The sequence below is a fragment of the Gossypium raimondii genome, chromosome 8 (assembly GCF_025698545.1).
Source record: "Gossypium raimondii isolate GPD5lz chromosome 8, ASM2569854v1, whole genome shotgun sequence".
Classification (NCBI taxonomy): Eukaryota; Viridiplantae; Streptophyta; class Magnoliopsida; order Malvales; family Malvaceae; genus Gossypium; species Gossypium raimondii.
Window position 1 is genome coordinate 39,747,061 of NC_068572.1, and position 25,944 is coordinate 39,773,004.

General features: G+C 29.0%; 1 protein-coding gene and 1 pseudogene across 1 annotated transcript; both read right to left on the minus strand.

Annotated features, from left to right (window-relative positions):
• Positions 1–925: 925 nt before the first annotated feature.
• LOC105791421 (uncharacterized) lies at positions 926–2,599 on the minus strand (annotated as a pseudogene).
• Positions 2,600–9,014: 6,415 nt separating this feature from the next.
• On the minus strand, positions 9,015–10,455 carry LOC105793635 (protein NETWORKED 3A). The gene is given in 2 exon segments (XM_012622497.2): positions 9,015–9,637; positions 10,371–10,455. Coding segments are annotated over 2 exon segments (708 nt in total).
• Positions 10,456–25,944: the final 15,489 nt, after the last annotated feature.

A 25,944-nucleotide genomic window follows, 5' to 3' on the forward strand; every position in this document is an offset into this window, starting at 1 on the left:
TGATAGCGTGACATTTTGAAATTGTGTCATATTATTACTTGAAAATTAAAATATATATAATCTAAAAATTAAAAAATTATATATTAAAAATCGAAGTTATGATGTGATATAATCTTAAAGTGTCACATTATCACACCTTAATAAAATCCACGTTCAAGGATTAAGTTGAAAAATGTCTAAGTTTTAAGGACTAAATATTGTTTTATTCCGAAAAATAATTATAGATGCCTAGGGATGCGATATTATTGGTGGAAATTTTTTTATAACATTAAAACTGTTGACTAAAATTATGAGAAGCGTAGGCTAATAGGTTGACTAAACATTTTCTGGGCAACATGATGATAATTTACACAGTTACACTTCTTAATTAAAGTTAATGTTCATGTATTTTAATATTTTATTATTAATAGATATTTGTATTAAATATGTAATAATAATATTTTAATTGATGATATTTCAGATTCTGATTTTAATTTATAACCTTAAGTTCGATTAAATATAATTTATTTTATTATTTACATGTAATATATAAATTTAAATTTCGAATATATACATTTCTAAAACATAATGTAAGTTAAAAATTGGGAGAAGAAAATACAAAATTTTATTAATCCATTCTTTAAAATTAATCTGGATTCGAATAGTTGTTGTACTAAAAAACTATTAATTGCATTTTGGAAGACTTACTTGGTTTAAAGATAACCTAAATCAAAATAAAGAGAATTTCTTTTATTACTTTCCAAATATCATTTTGGCTTATCATTCTTTTCCTACTTTCCAAGAAAGATGAAGGGAATCACTTTCCAGTAGAATTATTGCTTTAGTTCAAATAGTGAACTTAACAATGATGAAGCCAAATTGGAAATTTTTGGAGCAAAACCAAATAATTTGAGAGTACAGGTATGTTGTTTACAAACTCGATTACTAAAGCTCAACAATGGCCTTGCACATTCAAATTTCTACTCTATGAAATACAGCAGTCAAGCATATTCACAAAAGGTAAAGATAAATCTATTCAATCAAGATAAACTTTAATATCAATTCCATTATCAAAGAGGGATTGAGCCACAGCTCTGATTTCTCCCTGGGAGTATAAGAAGCTGTATACACATCGCCTTCTCTCGCTCTCTCGGCCAATATCCTCCCAATCGCCAAGCAAGCCGGAATGTCCGATCTGGATCTCAGTACTGCTTTAGTGTCCTTTGAGTTTGTGCCTGCAACTGCAACTTGTTTACATGTCACCCTATGTGTAACCGAAGCAGAAACAAAGCGCTTCGAGATGAAGACATCGAGTGTAAACGGTTCCATGTAGGCTTCAGTTCGTTGTTTGAATGAGACATGCTTGTTCGGATTCTTCGACTTCTTTTCTTTCTGATAAGTGTACGGCCTGCTATTATCATCGTCAAGAAAATCCTCTACCCCAAAAAAACTTCTCTGTGAGCAATGAACCTGTACATGAGAAAATGTTGTATAAAGTTTGCAACTCTGAAATTTACAAGCTGCTAATGAAGCAACACTTTGGCACCGGCTGGCATTGCACCTTAGCCTCAAACTTCGAAAGTGCCTCGAACCCAAATTAAAGTTCTCTTTAATGAAGAAAATCCATCAGTTGTGCCTTCTCTCATGGTGCTACTTCCCTATTGGTTACTGTTATACCCATTCTTATACACTACCATCAAGTCACCCGTAATATAGTAAGGCATTGTGAGCCAGGCCAATGGCCCCCTCCTCCATCCCAAAGGCCCCATGACATATTTCTACTAGTTCTCCGAACCGCCTATTGTGAGAACCATCCGATTCTAGCACCCCAAACTTTTGTATTGTAACAGTTACCAAGCAGTATTCAGCCTTAATTCAGTTAAAATTCACAGCTTTATTTCTTTCATGCTTCGTATACATAAAGGACTTGACAAAGCAAGTTGCAAAGTAAGATTTTTATTTTTCATGTTTCAACGTACTTTTGTTTCTTGAAATATCAAACAATGAAAACAATCTCTGGACACCAACGGTGAATGGGTTTGGATTTGATTTGAAAATTCTCGAAGGAGGACGAATTGGGTATTTCCACAAAAACTGAAACAAAATTTAAAAGAATAGAAAGTTACCTGTCGAGAATGAAAAGAACAGGTGGGCACGTACATGCAAGGCAAAATAAGTTTATCTCCAGAATCTGAAACTACCCTTTTCCTCAAATTCCATATTACTTGCTTCAACATCTCACAGACAACACCCTGAAAACCAGAAACAAAATGTAAAACATACATATAACACTTCGCAGAGCGTATAAAGAAGCATTATATCGAACAGTTAACGTGCATTGTTAAACAAAGACTATTGCCAAATGTGACCCAAAAATGAAAAATTATAGTTGATTTTGAAGTAAAATTGATATGTTTTTTGGTGGAATAAATGAAAGTGAGATCAAGAAGAGTTCGGGAATGTGTAGAGCCGGTCAAGCCCAGTGAACAAACTTCAATGAAAAAGAAAAATAAAGAATTATTAAAAAAATTAAGGTAACTTCTTCTTCATCGTATATGTAAATTTCATCAGGAAAAATGGAAATTACGCAGAAAAAGAATAAAATTTAACTAATGAGGAGAAAAAAGAGTAAAGAGAGAGACCTGTTTGGATTCTGAAACAATGCTTGTCAGCAGTTTTGCGCAGTCAAAGGCTTTCGATGTCTCCACTCCACAGGTGATCTCCGATTGGATTTTGTGCAAATCGTAGCCGTACACGATGTTACTATTTTCCTTTTATATTAAAAAAAGAAGAAGATAATATCACATTTGCCACTTGAATTTTTCTAAAATGTCTAATGTGATATTTTCTAAAATGGTACCTAATATTAACACCGTTAGTAAGTAACTAAACTTGCTAACGAAAATTCGACATGTAAATTCTCTTTTTCCAAATTATCAAGGCTAGACTCATTGATGATGTTAACACCAAGCACCATAATGAAACGCATATTAATAGTTTAAATATCGCTTTAGATATTTTATGAAAATATAGATACCATAATAAAGCACATATTGATAGTTCAAGTACTAAATTAAATATTTTCAAAATACAGATATCATATTAGACATTTTATGAAAGTACACATATGATATTATGTCTTTTAAAATGACAAATGGTGTTTTGTAGAAAAATGAAAATCGGTCTTCTACAAGTCTTTTAATTTTTATTGAAAAATTTAATAATATATAATATACTTGCTATTAAGTTTTGGTTGTTATTGTAACAATTAAAAGGGTATGAGTTTAAAGTGGAGTTGTTCACAATTTGAATCGAACATAAATGCCATATTAATACATTTTATATTTGTTCAAGTCTAATTCGACTTGAAACATGAATCTAAAATTTTATTCAAGTTCAACCATATTTGAAAATGATTAATTCAAGCTCACCTACCATATTTTCTTTTTCTTTTTTAATATTTATATTTTTAAATTTTATTCATTAAAATTTTAGATATAAACAACTTAGCATCTTCTAATATTTACATTATAGTATTACATATAGTTTTTTATATGTTGTAAATTATATAATATATTATAAGCATAAAAAACGAGTTGGGGTAAGTTCGAGTTTTGAATATTCGAGTCCGAGTTCGACCCATATATATATATATATATTTGTCTAAATACATTTTTTTTAATCAAACTCTTTTAAATTTGAGTGGGTAGGTTAAGTGATGAAAATGTGAGGAGGAGGGAAGTGAAGAAAGATTAAAATTTGAATGGGGTTTAGAGAGAGTAAAGGGGCATAAATTTGTCGAGGACGCAAAATAGTTAAGTTTTTCCAAATTTCATCAAGAATTGGTGTTTTAGATTTCTGTTTTGAAGATATGATAGTTTTGCTCTCTAATTTCAGTATTTCACCAAGCATTGCTGTTCATCCTTTCCATTTTAAATAAAAATATATAGTAAAAACAACCAACTCAATTCATCTAAAGCCATAATCCAAAGATATTAAGGTAAAACATGGTTAGTCACTTTTTGTTTTTTCAAATCAAAACTTTTAATATAATTAGTGGTGTTGAAACCATTTTTTTTTTTTAAAAAATCGACCTTTTATTTTTTAAAAAGCGAAAATGGAGTCACCACCAATTACTTTTAAGAGCCTTGATCGGGTCACCACTCAATATTTGATCGGGTCACAGAAAGGGGCTTATTTCAAGTTGATCGAGAAGAAAGGATCATGTCCCGTAAGTTAGGACACAATGCCTTAAATTCTCATAAACTAGATATTCGATTATATTTATTTTAAAATAGATATTCGATTATCTCGGTTTTAGAATGAAGCCATATTCCGTAAGTTAGGAACACGACTTTTCTAATTCTGAAATAATAGACATTTGGCTCGGTTTAAAAATTTTCCTTTTTAATGCATCGCGCGAAAAACGAATGTGATAAACAATATGCATTTTACTTATTCAGGCATAATATACACATAGATAAATGTTATAATAATAATGTAAATATAACAATAATAAAATTATTAATTCATGGCATTAACAACAAAAATAAATAAAGTAACTTAAAATAAAAAATGAAAATGAAAGGTGGTTAATGAAAAGGAAGTATAAGTAATATCAAATTAAAATATTTAAAAAGTAAAAGAATAATAAATGAATAAATAGATAATAAAAATACATAATATTAAATTTAAGTATTTAAGAAGTAAAAGAATAATAAATAAATAAATTGATAAAACAAATACAATAATGTTAAATTTAAGTATTTAAAAAGTAAAAGAATAATAAACAAATAAATAAATAGATATAATAAATATAAATAATATTAAATTTAAGTATTTAAAAGCTAAAGAAAATAAATAAATAAAACAAATATAAATAATATTAAATTTAGGTATTTGAAAAGTAAAAGAATAATAAACAAATAAGTAAATAGATATAACAAATATAAATAATATTAATTTTAGGTACTTAAAAAGTAACAGAATAATAAATAAATAAATAAAACAAATATAAAAAGATGAAATTAATTGAATCAAGGACTGAATTGAAATTTAAACGGAATTAAAGGTATAAATCATAATAAATTAAATAATAAAACCGAATAAGGACTAAGATAGAATGCGAGCGAAAGAGGAGGGACCAACTGGGAAATTATTCCCAGGCTCTCTAAACGCACCGTTCTCTAGGGTAGGAAAATGAAATAAAATCAAATCTTCGTGGTAAAAATTAAAAGAGAAAAAGAAAGAAACGGGACCAAATTGAAAACTACCTAAAAAGCAGAAGGACTAGGGTAGCAATTATACCCTAGTCACAAAAACACGTGGATCTGCTAGCAATTATACCCTAGTGCGAAGACCGAACTACAGGTAAAAAATTTTATTATTTACTTATTTAAAAATAATAAAAGAAGAATGAATCACCTTGTATGATTTCTGTTTCAAAATCTCTGTTGTTGTTTTTTTTTTTTATGTTTCTCAATGTATTTTTTTGTTTTTTTCGTGTCCAGAAAAATTACATCTTGAATTCGTTCTTTATTGTAATGGCCAAAATTCAAGGTTATCGGAACAGTGGTTTCGTAGCCACAAATCTGATTTAAAGATAAATTTATTTTAATATTTTTGCATGAATATTGATATGATAGGAAAGTCGTATGAAAATATAGATAGAAGAATTTTACCGATTTAGTGGTTAGTTAGAAAAAGAAATTATTAAAGAAATTGGGTAAAAACAAGGTATCGAGACCATCATCTCTTAAAACTGAGTCGAAAATATTTTTATAAATATTTATGAAGTGTTAGTAATATGGTATTAAAATTTCGTTAGAAAATTTTAATGTTTGGGTAGTCAATTAATTGAAAAGGACTAAATTGAAAAATGTGTAAAAGTTACTAGAAAAATTAAATAGCTCAATTGTTAAATGATGAGGGAATAAATTGCAAATAAGCCCAAAAGGAGATATTTAGGGCGGCATAAGCTGAGAAAAATCAGGAGAATTGGTGAAATAAGGGTAAAATGGGAAAATAACAAATTTTACTAACATAAAAATGGGACCAGTTTGTAGTATCTAGAATCCTCTTTATTTTTCTGCATTCTCATCAGCCAAAAACGTCCTAAGGGTTTATTCAAGCTGGTTTTTCATAATTTTTTCACCAAGTGAGTTAATCATTACCTTTTTCTTGTAATTTTTATGTTTCTAAGACTTTTACAACTAGGTCATATTACTAAATTCATTAATTTTTTATTTCATGAATAAAATTGAAAGTCACAATGGTTGAGTGCTGTAAGTTTATGATAAAATAGCATGAAATTGAAGCTTTAATTTGTTTATGAGATGATTTTATTAGGTAATTTCAAAAGAAATTGATTTGTAGAACCTAATTGTGAAAAGGTTTGGAATTAAAGTCTAGTGCTAAAATTCGATTTCCAAAGGTTATAAAGTAGTTTAAAGTGATAGAATAAAGAGTTAATTGAGAAAAATAAGCTCAATTGAGAGGTTAATTGAGCAGGGATGAAATTATTATTTATTGAAAGCTTAGGGGAAAAATGGTAATTAACATCATGCACTAAAACAGTTTTGGATAGCAGCAGTAGTCTAACTTTAAAAAATCACCAAAAATTTTATAGATCGAATTATAGGATGAATAAAATATTAAATTAAATCTTATTGAGTCTAGTTTCTTATAAAAGAAACGGTGTAAGTAATGGAATTGTAAATCATGAAATATAATAGATTTTGTGAGACAAGGTCAGAATGAATTCAGGTTCCCCTGTTCTGATTTGGAAAATCATAAAAAATTGGAGAAAAATAATTAGGGGCTTAAATTTATATGTTTAAAATCCTTAATGAGTCTATTTTCAAAATAAACAAGTGATAAGATAATTAATTTTTAGTGAAGAGGGGTCGGAACTGTCTAACAGTGAAATAGGGGAAACTTTAAAGAATAAACTGCACTTATTGGCTAAACAAAAAATTCTGAAAATTTTATGGTAAGAAGATATGTGAGTTTAGTTTCTGGGAAAATTAGCGGATTTTAATTTTAAGTTTTGTAGCTCAAGATATAAATAATTTAGTGACTATGACTCAGTGAGACAGCTTTAAATGCAGTATAAATAATAATGGAATTATAGAGAATGTTACATATGAACATGAAATGTAGTAGATTAATGATTAAATTTATTTATTTAGATCCAGAAAATTCAAATACGAAGCTAGATCGAGGAAAAGAAAAATTTCGGGATTAGTAGATTTTTGTTTACGAACAAGTATCGAGGTAAGTTCATGTAACTTGAATTATATTCTTATATGCTTGAAATGTTTGTTATTGATGTGAATATGATTTGAATGTTCATTGTATGAAAATTGATGAAACATTGATATATTTGATAAAAAGGGGAAGAAATCTCGATTGAATAGAAGAAAAATTCGATGGATCTCTGAAAAGGAATTGACGGTAAAAAGGATCTAGCCCGGATGGGTGATCCTATCCTGATATAGCCCTCCCGAAGAATATGTGGAAAATGGATTTAGTCCGGACGGGTAATCCAAATTAGGGTCTGAATTTAGCCTGGACTGGTAATTCAGATCCAAGCTCATTAGAGTAATTGTCATTGCAGGGGATTTAGCTTTGACTGGTAATCCCGACAATACTCTATGAGTTTATATTACAGAGGATTTAGCCTGGACTGGTAATCCCGCTGTAAGGATGAGGTTCGCGGGAGTGTGCTCTCTGAAATAGAAATGTGCGCACATGAATATGAATTGACGGACTCGGATTTGTACACTAAAGTGTACCTTTGAAAATCCATCGAAATTCTGAGAAATTCAATGGGATAAATATGGAAAAATAACAAGGGAATGGAAATCATGGAATTGATGAGCTCATCAATCATGGTATATATATTATTGATACATGAAAATTATTGAACTAACTTGAATGTTGAGTTTGTGCATGTTAAGGGAATAATGCATTGAATGGATGTATGAATGTTTATTGCATTGTATTGAAAATATTAGGTAAGTATAATTCTTGTTACATGAGCTTACTAAGCACAAAGTGTTTACCCTGTTTCCTTTTCCCCTGTGTTGTAGTGTTAAGAGCTCGGAGGTTGGATTTGGTCAGATACGCATCACACTATCAACCTCAAGATCTCGGTATATAAAGAAACTTTATTTTGGAAATCAATGGCATGTATAAGCTAATAAAGTAAATGTTAATGTGAAATGAATGTATGGTTAGCCATTGGTATGGCTAACAAATTTTGGTTTTGGTATGTGATGAGGTTATCTTATGAATACGTTAAATCTATCTTGAAAATACGTTGAAATGGATTGGTTGTGTTGGATTGGTCTCGGTTTAAAATTGCAGGGAAGATTAGATATTTATAAAGGGGTTATATTGAGTTCAAAAAAAAAACTTTGGGATTTTGCAAAAAATTTCTTATGGTTTCGATTTAATCTCGGTTTGGCCCCGATGTATGTTTTGGGTTTCGGAGGCCCATCCAAGGGACGTCATGACATGTTTCGATAAATGAATAGTATTTAACTAGTAATAACAAAAAATTAATTCGGTAAAATCTGGTAATGCCTCATACCCTATTTCGGCGACGAATACGGGTAAGGGTATTACATTTATAGTCGATTTACATATTTTCTTTTTATTATATCTACTGTTCGTCTGCTTCTTGTCTTTTCATCCTTTTTCCTTGCAGGCGGTGACGGTGGCGGTGGCAGGCAGTTGATGGTGGCAGGCAGGCTAGGTAGAGTGCGGCGGCACAAGGGGGCTAAGGTTTCTGTTCCTTTTTTTGCTGAAAACAGTTTAGGTTTTGGGCTTGTTGGGCCATTAGGGTTTTTTTGTATTTAGGCTGTTTGTAATTGGTCTTTTCCTATTTTGGACTTTATTTTTTTGTTTAATTTTTGTTCAGGCTCGGACAAAATTGGGCTTCTATAAGTGGTATTACAAATTTCACCCTACTGAAATCATATATATTGAATGTATATATATAAATGAAGAAATGTGACCTAAACTAAAAACTATACAACAACAATAACAGTAACATGAGACTTTCACTTCAGGGATCCACTGAACAACATCCCAAAAATTCCTTCCTTTAATTTGCTGAATTCCCATTTCATTAGGGATTCCTTAAGTTTTTTAAGCTTCATATTCTCATCCTTGAGCACTTTAATGGCCAAACTCAATTTCCTAATCACTTGTCTCTTTTCTTCATCTTTCCCCAATAATTGAGCCTTCACTTTCTTGTTATCTTTTTTCAATCTCTCCACTTCTTCCCTTAACTTCATCGTTACTTCTTCATTTATTATATTCATATTGTATTTATGTTGGCTTTCAGCGTCATCAACTTCAGATTCGACATAGTCTTCAAAATCCACAGTATCGGAGCAGCTATCATAGGCTTTATCCGACATGTGCTTCATGGAACGAAATGATGCTCCTAGTGTTGTTACAACATGAGTTTCATGGCTGAACTTGGCTCGATCGTACCGCTCGACAAGCAAATGGTGAGTTCGGTAGAGATCTTCCACCAAGCCAATCAGCTCGGACCTTTTCTTGCAATACATTTCGGCACGTTGGGCAAAGGAATCCGCATCTTCTTCGATCAATTTTAGCATTGCCTTTGTCTTCTTATCCAGCTCTTCCATTCATATATAAACCAATTAAAGTGGTCACTGTTAATGTTGTATTTTTTTTTAGACTTTAAATTTGGTAATTGGGCTCACTTCAGTATTTGGATTTTTCTTTTTTGTCTACTTAGTACTAGAATGAGTCCATTTTAGTCCCTTAATTTGGAATATATAAAAATTTAATAACATGACAATTTAAAATTATATCACATCATCAAATCAAATATTAACAAAATCCAAGTTTAATAATCAAAATGAGTTTAGTTGTCAAATTCTAATATCAAAATAGACTACAAAAAGTTAAATGTAACCTAAATTTTTTTTAAATCGGACTAATGGTTGGACTGATCAGATCGCTGATTGTCAATCTGATCGGTTCAATTGGTTCAATCTTATTAAAAAATTATTAAAAAATCTAGTTCAATCGGTTTTTTGCTCAATTCTCAAGTCAACTAGTTCAAAGCCCCTCTCCAAACTAATACCATGACCGATTCTCAATGCAACTGGTTTGATCCAATTCAAACAACATTGATGTATAATATCAGTAGTTAATCCGCAAATAATTATTGAAGATTAAATGCTTATTCAGATTTAAAAAAAAAACCTTTTAAATAACTTATTATTATTATTTTTGTTGTAAATGAAATCATTGAAATAATTAATAAGTCAAATAATAAATTCTAGAGTGACTATACCTATAAATTAACCTAATGAAAAAAGTAATAAAAGTGATAAGGGTTTTGCCGGAAAGAGTGGTTTGAAGCCATGGAGAGCAGCTTAAGCCATCGTGATGACTATGAAATCGCCGCCGCCGCTGTGAAGCTTCCATCTTGCACATCCCGAAATGATGAAACGATTATTAATAAAATTTTCAACAATCAAACTGGCCAAATACGAAAAGATTTAATATGGAAAGAAATCTCTGTTTGGAATTTTAGAAATAATAGTTAAGGAAAGGAGGGGTTTTTAAGGTTGTAGGAAAATGGGCGAGAGCGTTTTAAACAATGGGACATTAGGCACATTTCTAGAGGGAATAATCAAAAAACTGACCATTTGATCAAATTGGTCCAACATAGAGTTTATGAGTTATATTTGTTTGCGATCTCTCTGTTAGAGAGGTTGGTCTAGTTTTTGTAATTTGTTTTTAATTCTACTTTTTCACCAAAAAAATAACTTCCGAAAATGATTTCTGAAAAATGATTTACTTTCCTAGAAAAATTAATATTTTCTGGTGTTTTGATGAATTGTGTGAAATATTTTCATTATTTGATGATTTCTTAAAAATATTTCATAAAAGTTGTTTTCAATGAGCAAACATACATTTGATATTTTCTTATCTTTTCATTGTTTAATTGAGTTTATTTTATATCTATAAATTTATATTTTACATTGTTTTTGCATATATTAAAATATTTTGTTAAATTCGAGTTCATTACAACGTCATTTTTAGTTACATGGCCACCAAATGAATATTTTTTATTTAAAATGTGACATCAACAAAATTGACAAAAAATTTAACAATGTCAATAATTGGACTTGATTTTCAAATCAAAAAGTAGAGGACTAAATTCTTGAAAATAAAGTACAAAGACTAAATTGCAAAATTGTGAAGGGTATATAGACTTATGACATATTTTAGCCTTTATACTACAAAACATTTATTATTAAAATATTAATATTTAATATTCAATAATATGTGAAGAATATCATTTAAAATTATTATTTTTAAAATTTATTATTAAAATAAAATTAAAATATTAAATAATTTATTAAAATAATACATTATATTAATAATTTATTATATGACTAAATATAAATAATTAAATAAGTATGTTTAATAATATTGAAAATATAATATTTTATATTAATATTTTTAATATTTTTAAAAATAAAAATAAAATTTATTATCAATATAATAATAGTAAATTTGATTTAAGTTAATTTTTATATAAAAATAAAATTACCTACATAGGAGCTCTTTTTCAGAAAATGACTTACGCTTTTCAAAAAGGGTAAGTTATTTTACAGGAAAAAGGGCTTATTTTACGTTGACTCGTAAGTTATTTTCCATTGACCAAGTTGTTTTATGTGAAACAAACACAGGAAAATGCATAAACATTTTACGTAAAACCTTTTACATGTAAACAAACGAACCCTAAATTATTAGTAAATTTACATTTTGGTAATTCAACTTTAAAAAGTTACAAGATGGTTACTGAATTATTCAAAAGTTTTCATTTAAGTCACTAAACTATTCGAAAGTTTATTTAAGTCACTAGGCTGTTAAGTTTTTATATATATATAAATAAAGTTTAGCTAGTGAGCTCTAAGTGACAATTTGGCAATCAATACAATGGATCAATACCATCAATGAGTAGAAGAAAATACTTTAGATCCAAGTCGATCTGATAGTTAGCATTGGAGATCAGAGAAGAAAGCTATTTGGATTTTGATTCGCAAATTTATGACATTTAAAGTTGTTTCATGAAAAGAACTAATGTGTAAAAGAGAAGATGAAGGAAAGCTTTCAATTAGTGCAGGCGATGTGAAGAGAAGATTGTACAAAAATAATTTTAACAGCCTAGTGACTTAAATGAAAACTTTCAAATAGTTCAGTAACTGTTTTGTAACTTTTTGAAGTTGAGTGTCCAAAACACAAACTTATTAATAGTTTAGTGACTTTGGGTGTATTTTTGCTTATAACTTAAAAAAAATCAATAATGAATGTTAGATATACATTCAGCCTTATCTATAATAGTCACTACCTATAACACCATTTCGCTATAACAGCCAAGTTTATAGTAGAACCGATTTTTATGTTTTATTTTAATCTTCTATAACAACTTTTCACTTATAACAACAACCATAGTTATAAAGTACTTTTTTTTATTAAATTAGTTCTCTATAACAACATATTGTCGAAATTTTTAAGTGAAATTTTAGCTATTTCACATAGGCAAATCTATTAATTATAACTTATTAAATAGAAATATCTTAATTAAAATATTATTTCAATAAAATGATTAAATTTCACATGAAAATCTATTAACCATATTTATTAAATGAAAATCATTCAATGAGTAGAATTAAAGATATCAATTCAATAAATTATTAAGTTCCCTAATTAAATATTCTACCATGAATTTGGATAATCATAAACTTATAAATTGATTACTTGGAATTTAATAACTCGCAATAAATAAATTAATTTAATTTCATAACTTGTTCCGATTAATTGAACTTGTTAGATTTGTAAACTTCATAATTAATCATGTGAAAGAATGTAAAATAAAATATGTATAAAAGTAATAATGAATTCACCGCTATATGTCTTTTAACTTTGTTGATTTGATTCTCATTTTCTTTTCTTTTTAACATAATTTCCACTTTCTTTATTTGATGAAAATTCACAGTATGAATTCTTTTGTATGTTTACAATAATTGTCTCTATTCATAACAAAGATGTTGTTATAGGTGTATAACAACCGCCTCTCTATATGCACAAAATCTTAGTAGACAAATAAAGCCATTATAAAGAGGGTTGACTATATATAATTGGTTGTGTTAATTACATTAGACATCTTTGAGCTATTACGTGAATTTGAAATCAAACTTTAAACTTAAAAACATTTTAATTGAGTATTCAAAGTATTGATAATGTATTAATCAAGTACTTTCATTTGCTTAACATCAACAAATATTGTATTAATCAAGTACTTTCATTTGCTTAACATCAACATGAGAGTTAAAACCAACTAAAATTGATATGAAGCTTAATTAAAATAAGTTATGTGTACATGTTGCATGAACAATGTCATTGAAATTTAGGATGACAATTTTTCACCATACTTAATCCAAGCTATTTGAGTGATAGGTATAAACATGTTTAAAATTTGTTCCACATGTTTTAAATATACTCTATATCGATTCAAACTAGCATTAATCCCAAAGATGATGGCCAGGCTAACAAAATGACTTAAATGATATGATACTAATACTTTAAGATTCTATGAGAATAATTTGAAATTTAGAGACTAATTTAGGGCTTAGATCATAACTTAGAGACATTTGTGTTGTTCAATATAAATTCGCTTGATTTTTAAGAAAATTTCATGTATTTGAAGAAGGTGAACAAAAATTAGTCTCTAAACTTCGACAACTTTTTTCAACGTGATCTTAGAACTTTTTTGTCCACATTAGTCCCAGAACTTGAAAAATATTCTCAATTTGGTCCTTGAACTTCAATTCCTTAAGATATAATGACATGACACTTCGAGATTGAGCCACGTCATCACCTAAACGTTTAAAATTTTTATATGAATTCTAAAAAAACCAATAAATATTAAAAATTTATGAAGATATTATAGGATTTTTCATTTTTAAAAATTAAAGTGGTGACGTAGGATAATCTCAAAGTATTGCATCATCATGTTTTAATCAAATCAAGTTTATGAATTAAATTAGGAAAAACTATCAAGTTCAAAAATTAATGTGGACAAAAAAACAATTGAAGGACTGAGGTGGATAAATTTGCAAACCTACTAATTTAAAACGTTGTAATGGCTTTAAAATTTGTGAGATTCCATATTTGAGTCCCACTTTATGTAAATCATGTGTGAATTCTCTTTTTAGATTTTATTTTAGTTTAAAGTCTCACAAGATGTGAATTTTATCAAATTTTATTTTAATTTAAGTTTTAAATTATTCTAATTATTAATTAAAAGTAGCTTTATAATGATTCGTTTTGAATTTTTAATTAAAATGTGTATTATTTCTACTTGTAACTTGTAACAACCCAATTTTTAATGGTACTAGAAAGTGCGTTTCAAAACCTCATTTCCATAAACCAAGTCCCTAAATATTAAATATGAACATTTATTAATATTTGGTCCATCAATTTTGTCAATTAAAGAGTTAATTTAAGTACAAAGATTAAATTGTAAAAGTTCAAAGACTATAGGTTTTAATTGACCAAAGACTTAGGGACTTAAATTGCAATTAATCAAAAGGTTCAAAATGGTAATCAAACCATTTTATAAAATAAAAAGTGGAAGATGGTGGAATACCCTCTAATTGTAATTAAGTATTAATTTTTACTAATTAATCCATGGTTAAACTAATTAAACTAGATTAACTAATGGTTAATTAAGGTATAAAAACCAAATTAAGTATAATTTTTTTCATTTTCTTCGTTCCCAACTATCCACCATAGCCAAAACATGAAGAAAATTCCTAAGAAACTTCAAGACATTCAACCATCAAATTGTAGGTAAATTCAAATTATTTTCTTGTAATTTTTATGTTTTTGAGGTCATGGGAGCTTGATTTAGATAGCCCATGTACCAATTTATAAAAATTCTAAAGTTTTTGAAAGTTGTCATTGTTGATTTCTTGAAGAATTTGGTGTTAAATTGATACATTTTAAGCTTAGATTATGAAAAGGATTAAATTGTAATATTTAATTGCTAGTTTTTCATAGAGGGCTAAAGTGAATAAAATGTAAAATTATTATAATTTTTATATAAATAGAGAGTATAGAGTCCCTACTGAATATAATTGAAGTTGGATTTTAAAACGAGACTAAAATTAAAATTTATGGCTACTCCAATTTAGGGACTAAATTAAATAAAATGTAAAATTTTAGGGGTATAAAATGAGAGTATATAGATTCATTCATGTCATGGCATAATATGAAGATGTTTAATATTGATGGATTGTATGGAATAATTGTATAGATCAAGAATTAGATTAAAACGGAGGTAATCAAGGAAAAACAAAAATTGTTTACTAGTCATTGAAGAATCAACTTGTTTGGTGTTTTGATCAGGTAAATTCATATAGTATTTATTTACTTAGGTTGTTATATATTTGAATGGTATATGTGTGTGTGTGTGTGTGTGTGTGTGTAGTTGTGAATTGATACGATCAGGCTAGAATTGGACTAAATTGAAAAGTGATGTTTATATGTGTAAAAGATGCATGTGTGAACTTAGTAAATGTTAGGATACGATTGGGATGCCAATATGGTCTTATCCGCACGTGTACGAGATTGATTTCAAATGTTACCGAGATCAATCATTTTTTGTGGATTCTCAAATATATGTGACACAAGTTTATCTCGGACAAGTAACCTGATGTGTCATTGTAAAGGTTTAGCCCGGATGGGTAACCTGACATGAATATATTCAACTCAAACGAGCAATTGGTGTGGTGTAGATACTTATGTATTTGAGTTCGTTTACTAGGGTTCATTGGGCAAAAAAATTAATGTGAAAATAAGAAATTGAAATGGGATGAAATGAACTTGATGTTCAAAAGGAAGAATATTGAATGAATTGAGTATAATGTCTTTGATATGTATGTGGTTGGATTATCTTTTTATTAAATGAGCTTTTGGATTTAGTTATCTAAAATGACATGAATTGACCTGTTAAATAGTTGTGGAATCATATGATTTGATTATAAGTTAATGCTCACTTTGTTGATGTTTTGGTTTTCCATATCTAGCCAAACTATGTCAAGTTAAGGTAGCTTACTGTATTTAGATAAAAGATAAGGTAAGTTTTTCTAATACCTAAGAACTTATTAAGCATCCTAAATGCTTACCATTTTTTTTCCCTTTTCCTTGTAGATCGCCACCTTGCATAACACATCAAGTCAGATTGTCTTGAAGATCACACTATCATTGAATTAGTAGTTATATGATCATTTTGAGTCAAGGGTTGTGACGTGTATATAAGTGTCATGGTGTAATCGTTAATTGTATAAAAGTCTTGATGAGTTGAAAATGATAATTAATTTGGTATATGATGATTTGAATCTTGTTCATGCAAGTGATTCGATTAATGCATGATTTAGCAATGTTTGATGCTTTGGGGAAGTTGAAACATAAAATGACTAAATTACACTAACCAATTTTGGATTTGAACTCCAAACCCCCTAGATCGTTGGTTCTCTCCTTCCCTCTCTTTATTCTCTTTCATTCCACTTTCATTCCACTTTCATTCATATTTCTTTCATTTTGTTTTCATTTAATGCATTATTATTATTATAACATAAGTTTAATAGTTTAATTAAATAAAAATTATTATGACAACTATCATCATCAACTACCCCACCACCATCCAAAACCATTTAATTAATGGTATAATTACTACTTTAGTCTCTTTTATTAACTTCAATCTATAATTCAACTTTTAGCACTTACACAATTTAGTCTATGTACCTTAATAACTCCTAATTTCATGAATATTACTTATCCAAAATTTAGTTTGCCTCTAATATAACTCCGTAAATATTTAATAAGAATATTTGTGGGTTCGATTTACGAAAATAAAGTCTTGAAACTACACTTTCTGTCACCACTGACTATAGGGTTGTTACACGCTCACCCCTAGATACAACACGATTCAATTCGACCGACATAATTATTGTGACATGTATTTCTAGACTCAACAGGAGCTATGTTTCAATCCTAAAATTGACTAAATCATAGGTCTGATACCACTAAATGTAACACCCCTTGCCCGACCCAATTATCGGGTCCGAACTACATGATGTCACATTCGTTATCGAAGTAACTAGAAACATATAGCATTCCAATTCACTTATAATCAACATTCCAATGCCATTCACCTATTCAATCGAAATTTAATTTATTCAATATCAAATTTCATATCATTTTCCGAATCGAATCGATTGATTCGTCACGTTCCCATATCAGTCCTCTAGACTTGTATATCCTGTTTGCATAATATTTCATATATTATCAAAATTCATATATTATAATTATTCTTTTAAGCATTATTTCACAATATCAATTCAATCAATATATCATTATCAACTTAACATTTTATATCCCTATTAATCTGACTTAGACTTAGACTCAAACGGGTACACGAATCTGTCACCCCAGGTTGCTTAACAATGATGATGCTATATTCATACTTAATACCACCCTGGATGTCAAGCATCAATGATTTTCTCAACTCAATCAATTTGTCACCCCGGTTTGCTTGACAATGATGACTTAATGCATAATATCTACCACCCCGGATTACTTGACAACAATGGTTTTACTAAGCATTATGATCCTATGACATGCCAACTATATCCGACTCTGCTTGAATAATTAATAGGGCAATAATTTATCCAATCATCATTTTGTTCACTTCGCATCTCATCAATTCAATTTATTATTCAAATCATCAATTCATCACATAGCAAATTCTATTTCAGCCCAATTCAAAAGCAATTTCATAATTTCATCAAATTTTACTATTTCCAATTCTTTTCAATTTAGTCCTCCATCTCAAAAATCAAACAATTACATACCAATTTCATTTAAATAATGAATCTCAAATTGTAATTCATCATATTCAATTTATCATTTCTTTATGATTTAGTTCATATCTCACCTTTTGTGCCAAATTGCAAATAATTCAAATTACTATCAAACACACACAAAATCATAATTCAAATATATAAAATTTAATTACAATTCATACCATATGAACTTACCTGGTTAAATCAACAAACAAGTTGAATTGCAAAGACTAATCGATAATTTTGCCTTTTCCCTATTATCCTCGGTTTGGTTCAATTCTCGATTTATATAATAATTCAATTCAGTTTTATCAATTCCAAAATATTATGTCATCCTATTATAATAAAAAATTAATTCAATTTCATTATTCAAATGCCCTAAAGTTTTTCATTTTATTCAATTTAGTCCCTAAAACCGAATTTTCTATATCTTTCAATTTTGAGCTTCGATTTTGAAATTGGTCTCAATTACATCCTCCTAAGTCTCTATACTATCTATAATTACAAATTTTTTACATCAATTTAGAAATTTATACACGTTAGTCCCTAGGTTCAAAAACTAGTAATTATACTTTACAAACTAGTCCTTTTTCACTTCTAAGCTTAAAAATTAGCAATTTAGTACCAATTTCTTCAAGCATTCATCAATGGAAACTTTTAAAAAATTTAACAGCTTTGAAAATTGGTATATGGGCTAGCTAAATCAAGCTTCCACGACCTCAAAAACATAAAATTACAAAAAAAAAAACTTAAAATTAACTTACAATTGAAGGACCAATCATTGAACCCTACGAAAGCTTTTCCCCCTATTGTTTCTTGAGTTTCGGTGAAAGAGATGAAGAAATAAGATGACATCCATTTTCTTTTTCCTTTTTTTAACTTTTATACTTTGATTAATAATTAATTAATCATAATTAACTTAATTAACCTTTAATTAATTAACACTAAGCATAATTAACCAATTTGGTGGATTACATCTAGCCTCTACCACCGTTTGGCCATGTATTAGTGGTCCAATCACTTAGTTGTACCTTCAGTTAATTAAAAATTAATAGTGATTAACTTTTACAACTTTTACAATTTAGTCATTATACCATAATTAACTATCAATTTGAAAAAATTAAGGGACCAAACTTTAATTGAATTTTATACTAACCCTCGAATATCTAAAATGGGTTTCCGAAACTATCATTTTCGATACTGCTGAAAAACGGGCTATTACATTCTCAAGCCCGATCCAACCCGAAAATGGGTAAAAATATTACCTAAATCCATCCATATTTATAAATGACTATTCCAAGTTCTTTTTCTGACTGTTCATGTTTTTTTTAACATAAGATTTAATATATTAGATGTCTTTATTTTTAATTTTAAATTTAGAAAACTTAACATAAATTTTAATGTTTACGAATATTATGTATTTAATATCATGTGATATAAATTACATAATATATAAAAATAATATATATTACAAAAATACAAAACGGGTTGAGTTGAGTTGGGGTCTTCTACTTCAGTCCAAACTCTTTTATATTTTAGATGAGCCTTCGGGCTTAGACAAATAGCTTGACATGAACAAGTTTAATTTAAAGTGTGATTCTTTAATCACTTTTCACTTGAGTTAAAATTTAATTGATAGATGAAACCAACTTAATCAAAATAGTATTAAATAAATTAATATCTATTGTACAAGCCCATTTTGCCCGGGCCCGTACCAGCAAAAACAAACCAAACCAAAAATAAAAAATAATAAACAGCCCATTTACAAACTTTAACCCAATGACAGACCCAAACCCAACTACCATAAATCCAAACCCGGAGCCCAAAACCAGGCCCAACAGACCCAGAAACCAAAGTCAACCTAGGGTTTCAGAAACTAAAACCCTAAGCGCTGCACCTTGCTTCAGACCTTTGGTCTCCTGGCCGTCGCTTGTTTCAGACCCTTGGTCTCCGGGCCGTCGTGCGTCTGCCACCGCCGCTGTCACGTCGACCGTCGCTTATCAATCACCTACAGGAGAAAAACAAACACGCAAGCAGCAAAAATAATAGGAAAATATAGAAACAAATTGGCTATAAAAGCCAAGCACCACTTCTGTATTTTTTCTTCTTTTTTTTACGATTGATTAATGAAAAAACAGAGCGAAAGCTTTTAAAAAAATGTTGACTCCAGTTAATTGCTTCTATTTTTCTGTTCTTGCGCATTGTTCTTCATTTCTTTTTTAATTTTTGTTTATTTTTTACTACCCTTTTTAATAAAAACGAAACAAAAAAGGAAAATGGAGGATACCTGTTCGCTTCGGAAGTCGGCACCTGAACCCATCTTCGCCATCACCGGAGTCGAATAGGGAGAGGTTTTTTTTCTTTTTCTCTCAGTCCCACAGTCGAGAAGGCATTGCCTTCAAGGACGCCGTGAAGCGAGGGCTGAAAAGCCCGTTTCGCGCGACTCCGGCCACTGGCCATGGAGGCGGCGCGGCGGAGGCCGGAACTTAAAGGTCGGACATTGAGAGAGAGAGAGAGAGAAAGAAGTTTTTGAAAGTTTTTTAAAGAATTTTGCAAAAATGATTTGTTTTAGAAAAAAATTAAGTTAAATAATGATACTTAAACGACGCCGTTTTGACATTTGAGGTCAGGGGCCAAAACGACGTCGTTTTGGCCCTGACCCATGACCCGACCCGTTGACCCTTAGGATTCGCGTGTTTCTGCGGTGAAGGGGCTATTTGCGCATGTGGCCCTTCCACTTTTGCGAGGCTTTGCGATTTAGTCCTGAATTTTTTTATTTACATTTTGTGGTATAATTTCATTTTTGTTTCATTTCGGCCTAGACGGAAACGATGCGTTCCAAAGGACTGGGAATAATTTCTCATATAGTCCTCGCCCTTTTCCAGTGCGTTTCAGTTGGCCCTTTTTTATTTATAATTTATACCTTTAAATTCCATTCAAGTTTCGATCCAGTCCCTCTTATATTTATTCATCCATTTTATTATAATTTAGACTCCAAAGTTTATTTTAACCTCAATTTGATCCTTTATCCTTTTAATTTCAAGCTTTATTTATTTGTTCTTTTTTCATTCTGTTTTATTTCTTTATTTATGCATTCATGTATTTATCCATGTTTTTCCTTACTTTTCTTGTGTTTGGGATTTGTATTGCTATTTATTTCTTTATTTATGCATTTCATTATTATTGTCATCATTATTATTATCATCATTTTTATTAGTGCTTAATTCATTTTATATTTCTAATATTAATATAGTCCTTGTCATTATTATTTGGTGGTTATTATTATAATTACGCCATGATTATTATTGTATTTTATGATTTGTCATTTATCCTTTAAATATTCTACTAATGTAGTTATTTTATGTTATTTCATTATTGTTGTACCATACATTGTAAAAATAATTGTTTGCCTTCACACGATATTTGCATAAATTAAATTTACATCTCGTCAAATATTACATTAATTCTTACTCAAATTCAAAAAAAAGGAAAATTTTCAAAATAAGGTAACATTTTGTATTTGGAAACTCAAGAAAGTCGTACCCTAACTTATAGGGTTTCGATTTTTTCTCGAAGAATTCAAATATACGAATCATTTCAATAAAAGTTTTTAAATGTTAACAGGAATTAACAAAAGATTGTGTTCTAACTTACGGGACATGATCTCTTTTGTTAAAACTCGAAATAATCAAACTCTTCTAAAATAAATTTTTCGGCATTGATTCTCGTATCGGGAATTTTAGATATTGTGTCCTAACTAACGGGATGTGATTCTTTTCCTCGATTAACGTGAAAATATGCTTCCCTCCTTAAATTTTTCAAAATTTTAATACAAGGATCGTATTTTAAAATTTTTAAATTTTCGACATTAAGACATTAATTAATCAACTAGATACCAATTTTTGAGCGTTACGAGGGTGCTAATCCTTCCTCGTACGTAACCGACTCCCGAACCCGTTTTTCTGGATTTCGTGGACCAAAATCGTTGTTTTAATAAAATCAAATCGTTTATTAAAAACAATCACTTTTCGAGGTGATCCAATCACACCTCATTAAAAAGGATTGGTGGCGGCTCCCATTTTCGTTTTCATTTTCAAAATCCAAGTCGACCCTGTTTTATCAAAAAAATGGTGTCTAACATCTATAAACATATAAAAAGAGGTTACCTAGGTGGTATTCTAGATGTGCACACTCATGAATCCTCCATTTGTCCTTTATTTTTCCTTTTAATATTTTGACCTTTGGGCGCAAGTAGGTTTAAGAATGAGAAGAGGGGAAGAAGGGAGAAAGGAAAATAATTTTTTTTTTTAATTTCAGAGATTATAGTATTATAATAAGGAAAAGATTTACTTATATCGTGTAAAATTTAAGTGGTTATAACACATTTTTTTGTAAATTTTATATAATTAATATTTTAACAATTCAACCATCATATTTTATACTTCATTCATGTAGATTATACATGTCAAGTTTAGTACAAATTAAAAAATTAACTATTTGTTTTATGTAAAAACTTTCAACTGTTAAATATATATATTAATATAGACAATATTTTAATTCAATATTACGTAGATATCGCACCAATTAAAAATTTACATGCATGACAAAAAAAATATTTTGATAAATTCAATGATTAGATTATTAAAATATTAATTGTAAAAAAATAAAAATGGTGTAAAACTACTTAATTGTAAGTGGATCCCACCCTTATAATTTTATTATTATAACTAGATAAATGTATGAATTTTTAATTTTGATATATTATGTTGAGGTTTTTAGTATTTTAATTATTTTCTCAAGTTTTTGTGTTGTATCGTAGTTCTTGCACAATTTATCACAATAAATTTTTTAATATTTATATAAGATATTAAAATGTAAAAATAATCTAATACTTTTGTTATAGTGATTTAATTTCAATAAAAATATTTTATTAATTATTTAGATTTATTTTATTCTTAAATGATGTATTTAAAAAGATTGGTTTGTATGTTAACTCGAATGTTGATTTAAGTGAATTTGTCCATTTTTACCTAGTTGGTCCCTAAAATTGTATTCTGTCAACTAGATTGGTTCCTCCATACTAAAGGCTAGTTTGGCAATGCTTTTGAAAAGTGCTGTGGAAAAGTGTTTTTGAAAAGTTTGGTTTAAAATTTGAGTGTTTAGCATTGCTGTCAAAAAGTGTTTTTGAGAAATAAAATGTCCATTTTAGACATGTTATTATCAAGTAACAAATATGCATTTAAATAATATTTAAATTAGTTAATATTATTATATTTCAGTAAGAATATAAAAAAATTATTATAGCTTGTTGTTAATATTTTAATATATGAAATATAAATTTTAAATATTTTTAAGCAATAAATATTAATTATTTAAAAATTTAATTAGAATATATAAACTATATTTTAAATATTTAAATATAACCATTAAATATTTGTTATTAGTATTTTAAAAAATATTTTTTTAATTAATGATTTTAACACATTTGTAATTAAATACCAAAAGTGCTTTTGGGAGAGAAAAAGCTAAAATTTTTAGCTTCTACTTTTCAGAAGTGCTTTTGAAAAGCACTTCTGAAAAGCTAAAAATTTCAGCCAAAAGCAACTTGTTCTGCACAACTTTTCTTTCAAAAGTGCTTTTGGAGTCAGAAGTATTTTTTTAAGCAATGAAGAACAGGCCCTAACACCATTAGTTTGTATTAACGTGACATTTTTAGCCAATCTAATAGCAGCCTCCCAGAGCACCACATGACAAACATCGTTTATATATTTCTTTAATTTATGTTTGTCATGTGACACACTAAGAGGTTGCCATGTGACGCAATTGGACTGGCTAATAGTATCATATCAACATGAGTAACGATGTTAGTGTGGAAGTACCAACCTGGTTGATAGAATATAAATTCAAGAATCAAGTAAGTCCAAAAAAATTAGGGGCATGGATAGATTCGGGGGCCAAATTATATATTAACCCATTTAAATTTGAAGGGTGTTGTTAAGGAGCTTGATTTGTCTATTTAGGATATTACAAAACAAAATTTTTTTTATTTCAATGATATAAATAAAAAATTGACACATACATTAAATCAAAGATGGATTTATTGTTCATACTGGAATCATTGGAGTTAAAAATAATACATTAAAAATTGATTCTTAAATCTAAACCAATATTAAAATTTTAGTTTTTATAGGAAGTAATTATCAGTTAATAAAATGAAATTTACGTACTTGATAAAATTGAGAATACAGCTCCCTCGTAGCTGGCACAGACAAATTCCGTACACGCAAAAATAATTTAAAAAAAAGAGAGAGAGAATACAAACCTGAAATCCCACTCTCGAAAACCGAACGTGGTTGACCATTGAATTAAAAAACAAAAACTAAGAGAACACCCTAATCATTCCGTCCATACACATCTCTGGTCCAAGATATTGTTTTTGAGAGTGTGGTTGTGAGTTTTTGTTATTTTATTTTCATTTCGATCTTAAGTATGGAATAGATAAGCTAAGCCAACATTTTGGTGTGAGGGTTCACCAACTCATGGTCCCATGTAATTGACAGTTGTGGCAATCTGTATTTATCACCCAATTCTACTTCTTTCAATTCAAGACATACAAATTCATTGAGGAAGTTGGCAACCATTTCAATATTAATTTTCAAATTCAAAATTTATTAATTGTCACTTTGCAATATTATTATACAAAGTGGGAGTACTTTGTTGGGAGAGACAATCTAAATGTGTTGAAGGATCGACTCTTGGTGAGCACATTTCACAGACTTCTCACAAAAAAAATTGGAAACCCTCAACTAAAGCTAGTTCAAGTGGGCATCGATGGCAAACTCTTTAGTTTCTTTAAGCATTCACTGAAGCACTCTCATTCTATAAATCTATCGCATTTTTAAATGTGACATAGTCGAGAGACAAAACTCCCACCATAATCTATCAATGCTAAGTAGACAACTCTTCATAATCTTATCCCAAAAGAACTCGAAAATCTACAAATTGTAATTTTCCTTCCGAAAGAAATCACCACTTCATTTGTTTATAAACTTTTGGGTTGAGCAAGTTTAAGCAAATTTTGATATTGGGATAAGTAAGTTGGGTCTCATTAGGCTAAACATATGCAAGGCAAACAAAGCTTTGGGAAGTAGTAGAATTTATGTTCCAAAACGCTTTTCGTTACCTAGGTCAACATAAGAAGAAAAAAAGAGAGTAAAATGTTAGGAGTTGATAATTAAGATGAAACAATGAATATGGGATTAGTCTCATAACTTTGGCTACACGACATTGATAGAAGGAAATTGTTCAGTTATTAGTCTCATAACTTATTTATTATGCATGTATTATTATAGTTGGACACAAAATTTAAAAATAAATCATATGAGACTAAAAATATGTTAATCACTAAAAAAAACATTCTAAAATAACTTATTTCATGAAAAAAAATTCAAAGTTGAAATAGTAACTCATAACGAATTGATTGATAATTTAAGTTGTTAGGGGAAAAAAAGATATGCGTCGAAGTCCAATCAAATAAGATGAGACGCATTGACAATGCTTACTAATTGCCCAATAAGACAAAATTACCACAGAAATTCCAGCAAGTTTTGACTGCCTGCCAGTGTATTATTGTTATTATTATTGAATGAATGCCCCAACCTCAAGCATGCCGAAGCTAAACTTTGTCATCTAGTAAACAAAACTTGTCAAGAACTTTCCAAAAAGTCTGTCATATGGTGCCTTTTTGGGGGGACTCCAAATTAAATTAACATAACAATTCCTTCTACATTCACTGCTTTCCTGTATTTTCCAAAGTTTAGAAATGGCACCATAATTCACAATACTCCGATTTGAATTTGTTTTACAATACACCCTTCTTCAATAATTTTATTATCTGATGGTAGAATTCACCATCTTTATTATAACACTTAAGTTATATAACCGCTAAAAATAGAGATTTAAACATGGTGTTTGAGTAGATTGATGGAAAGTG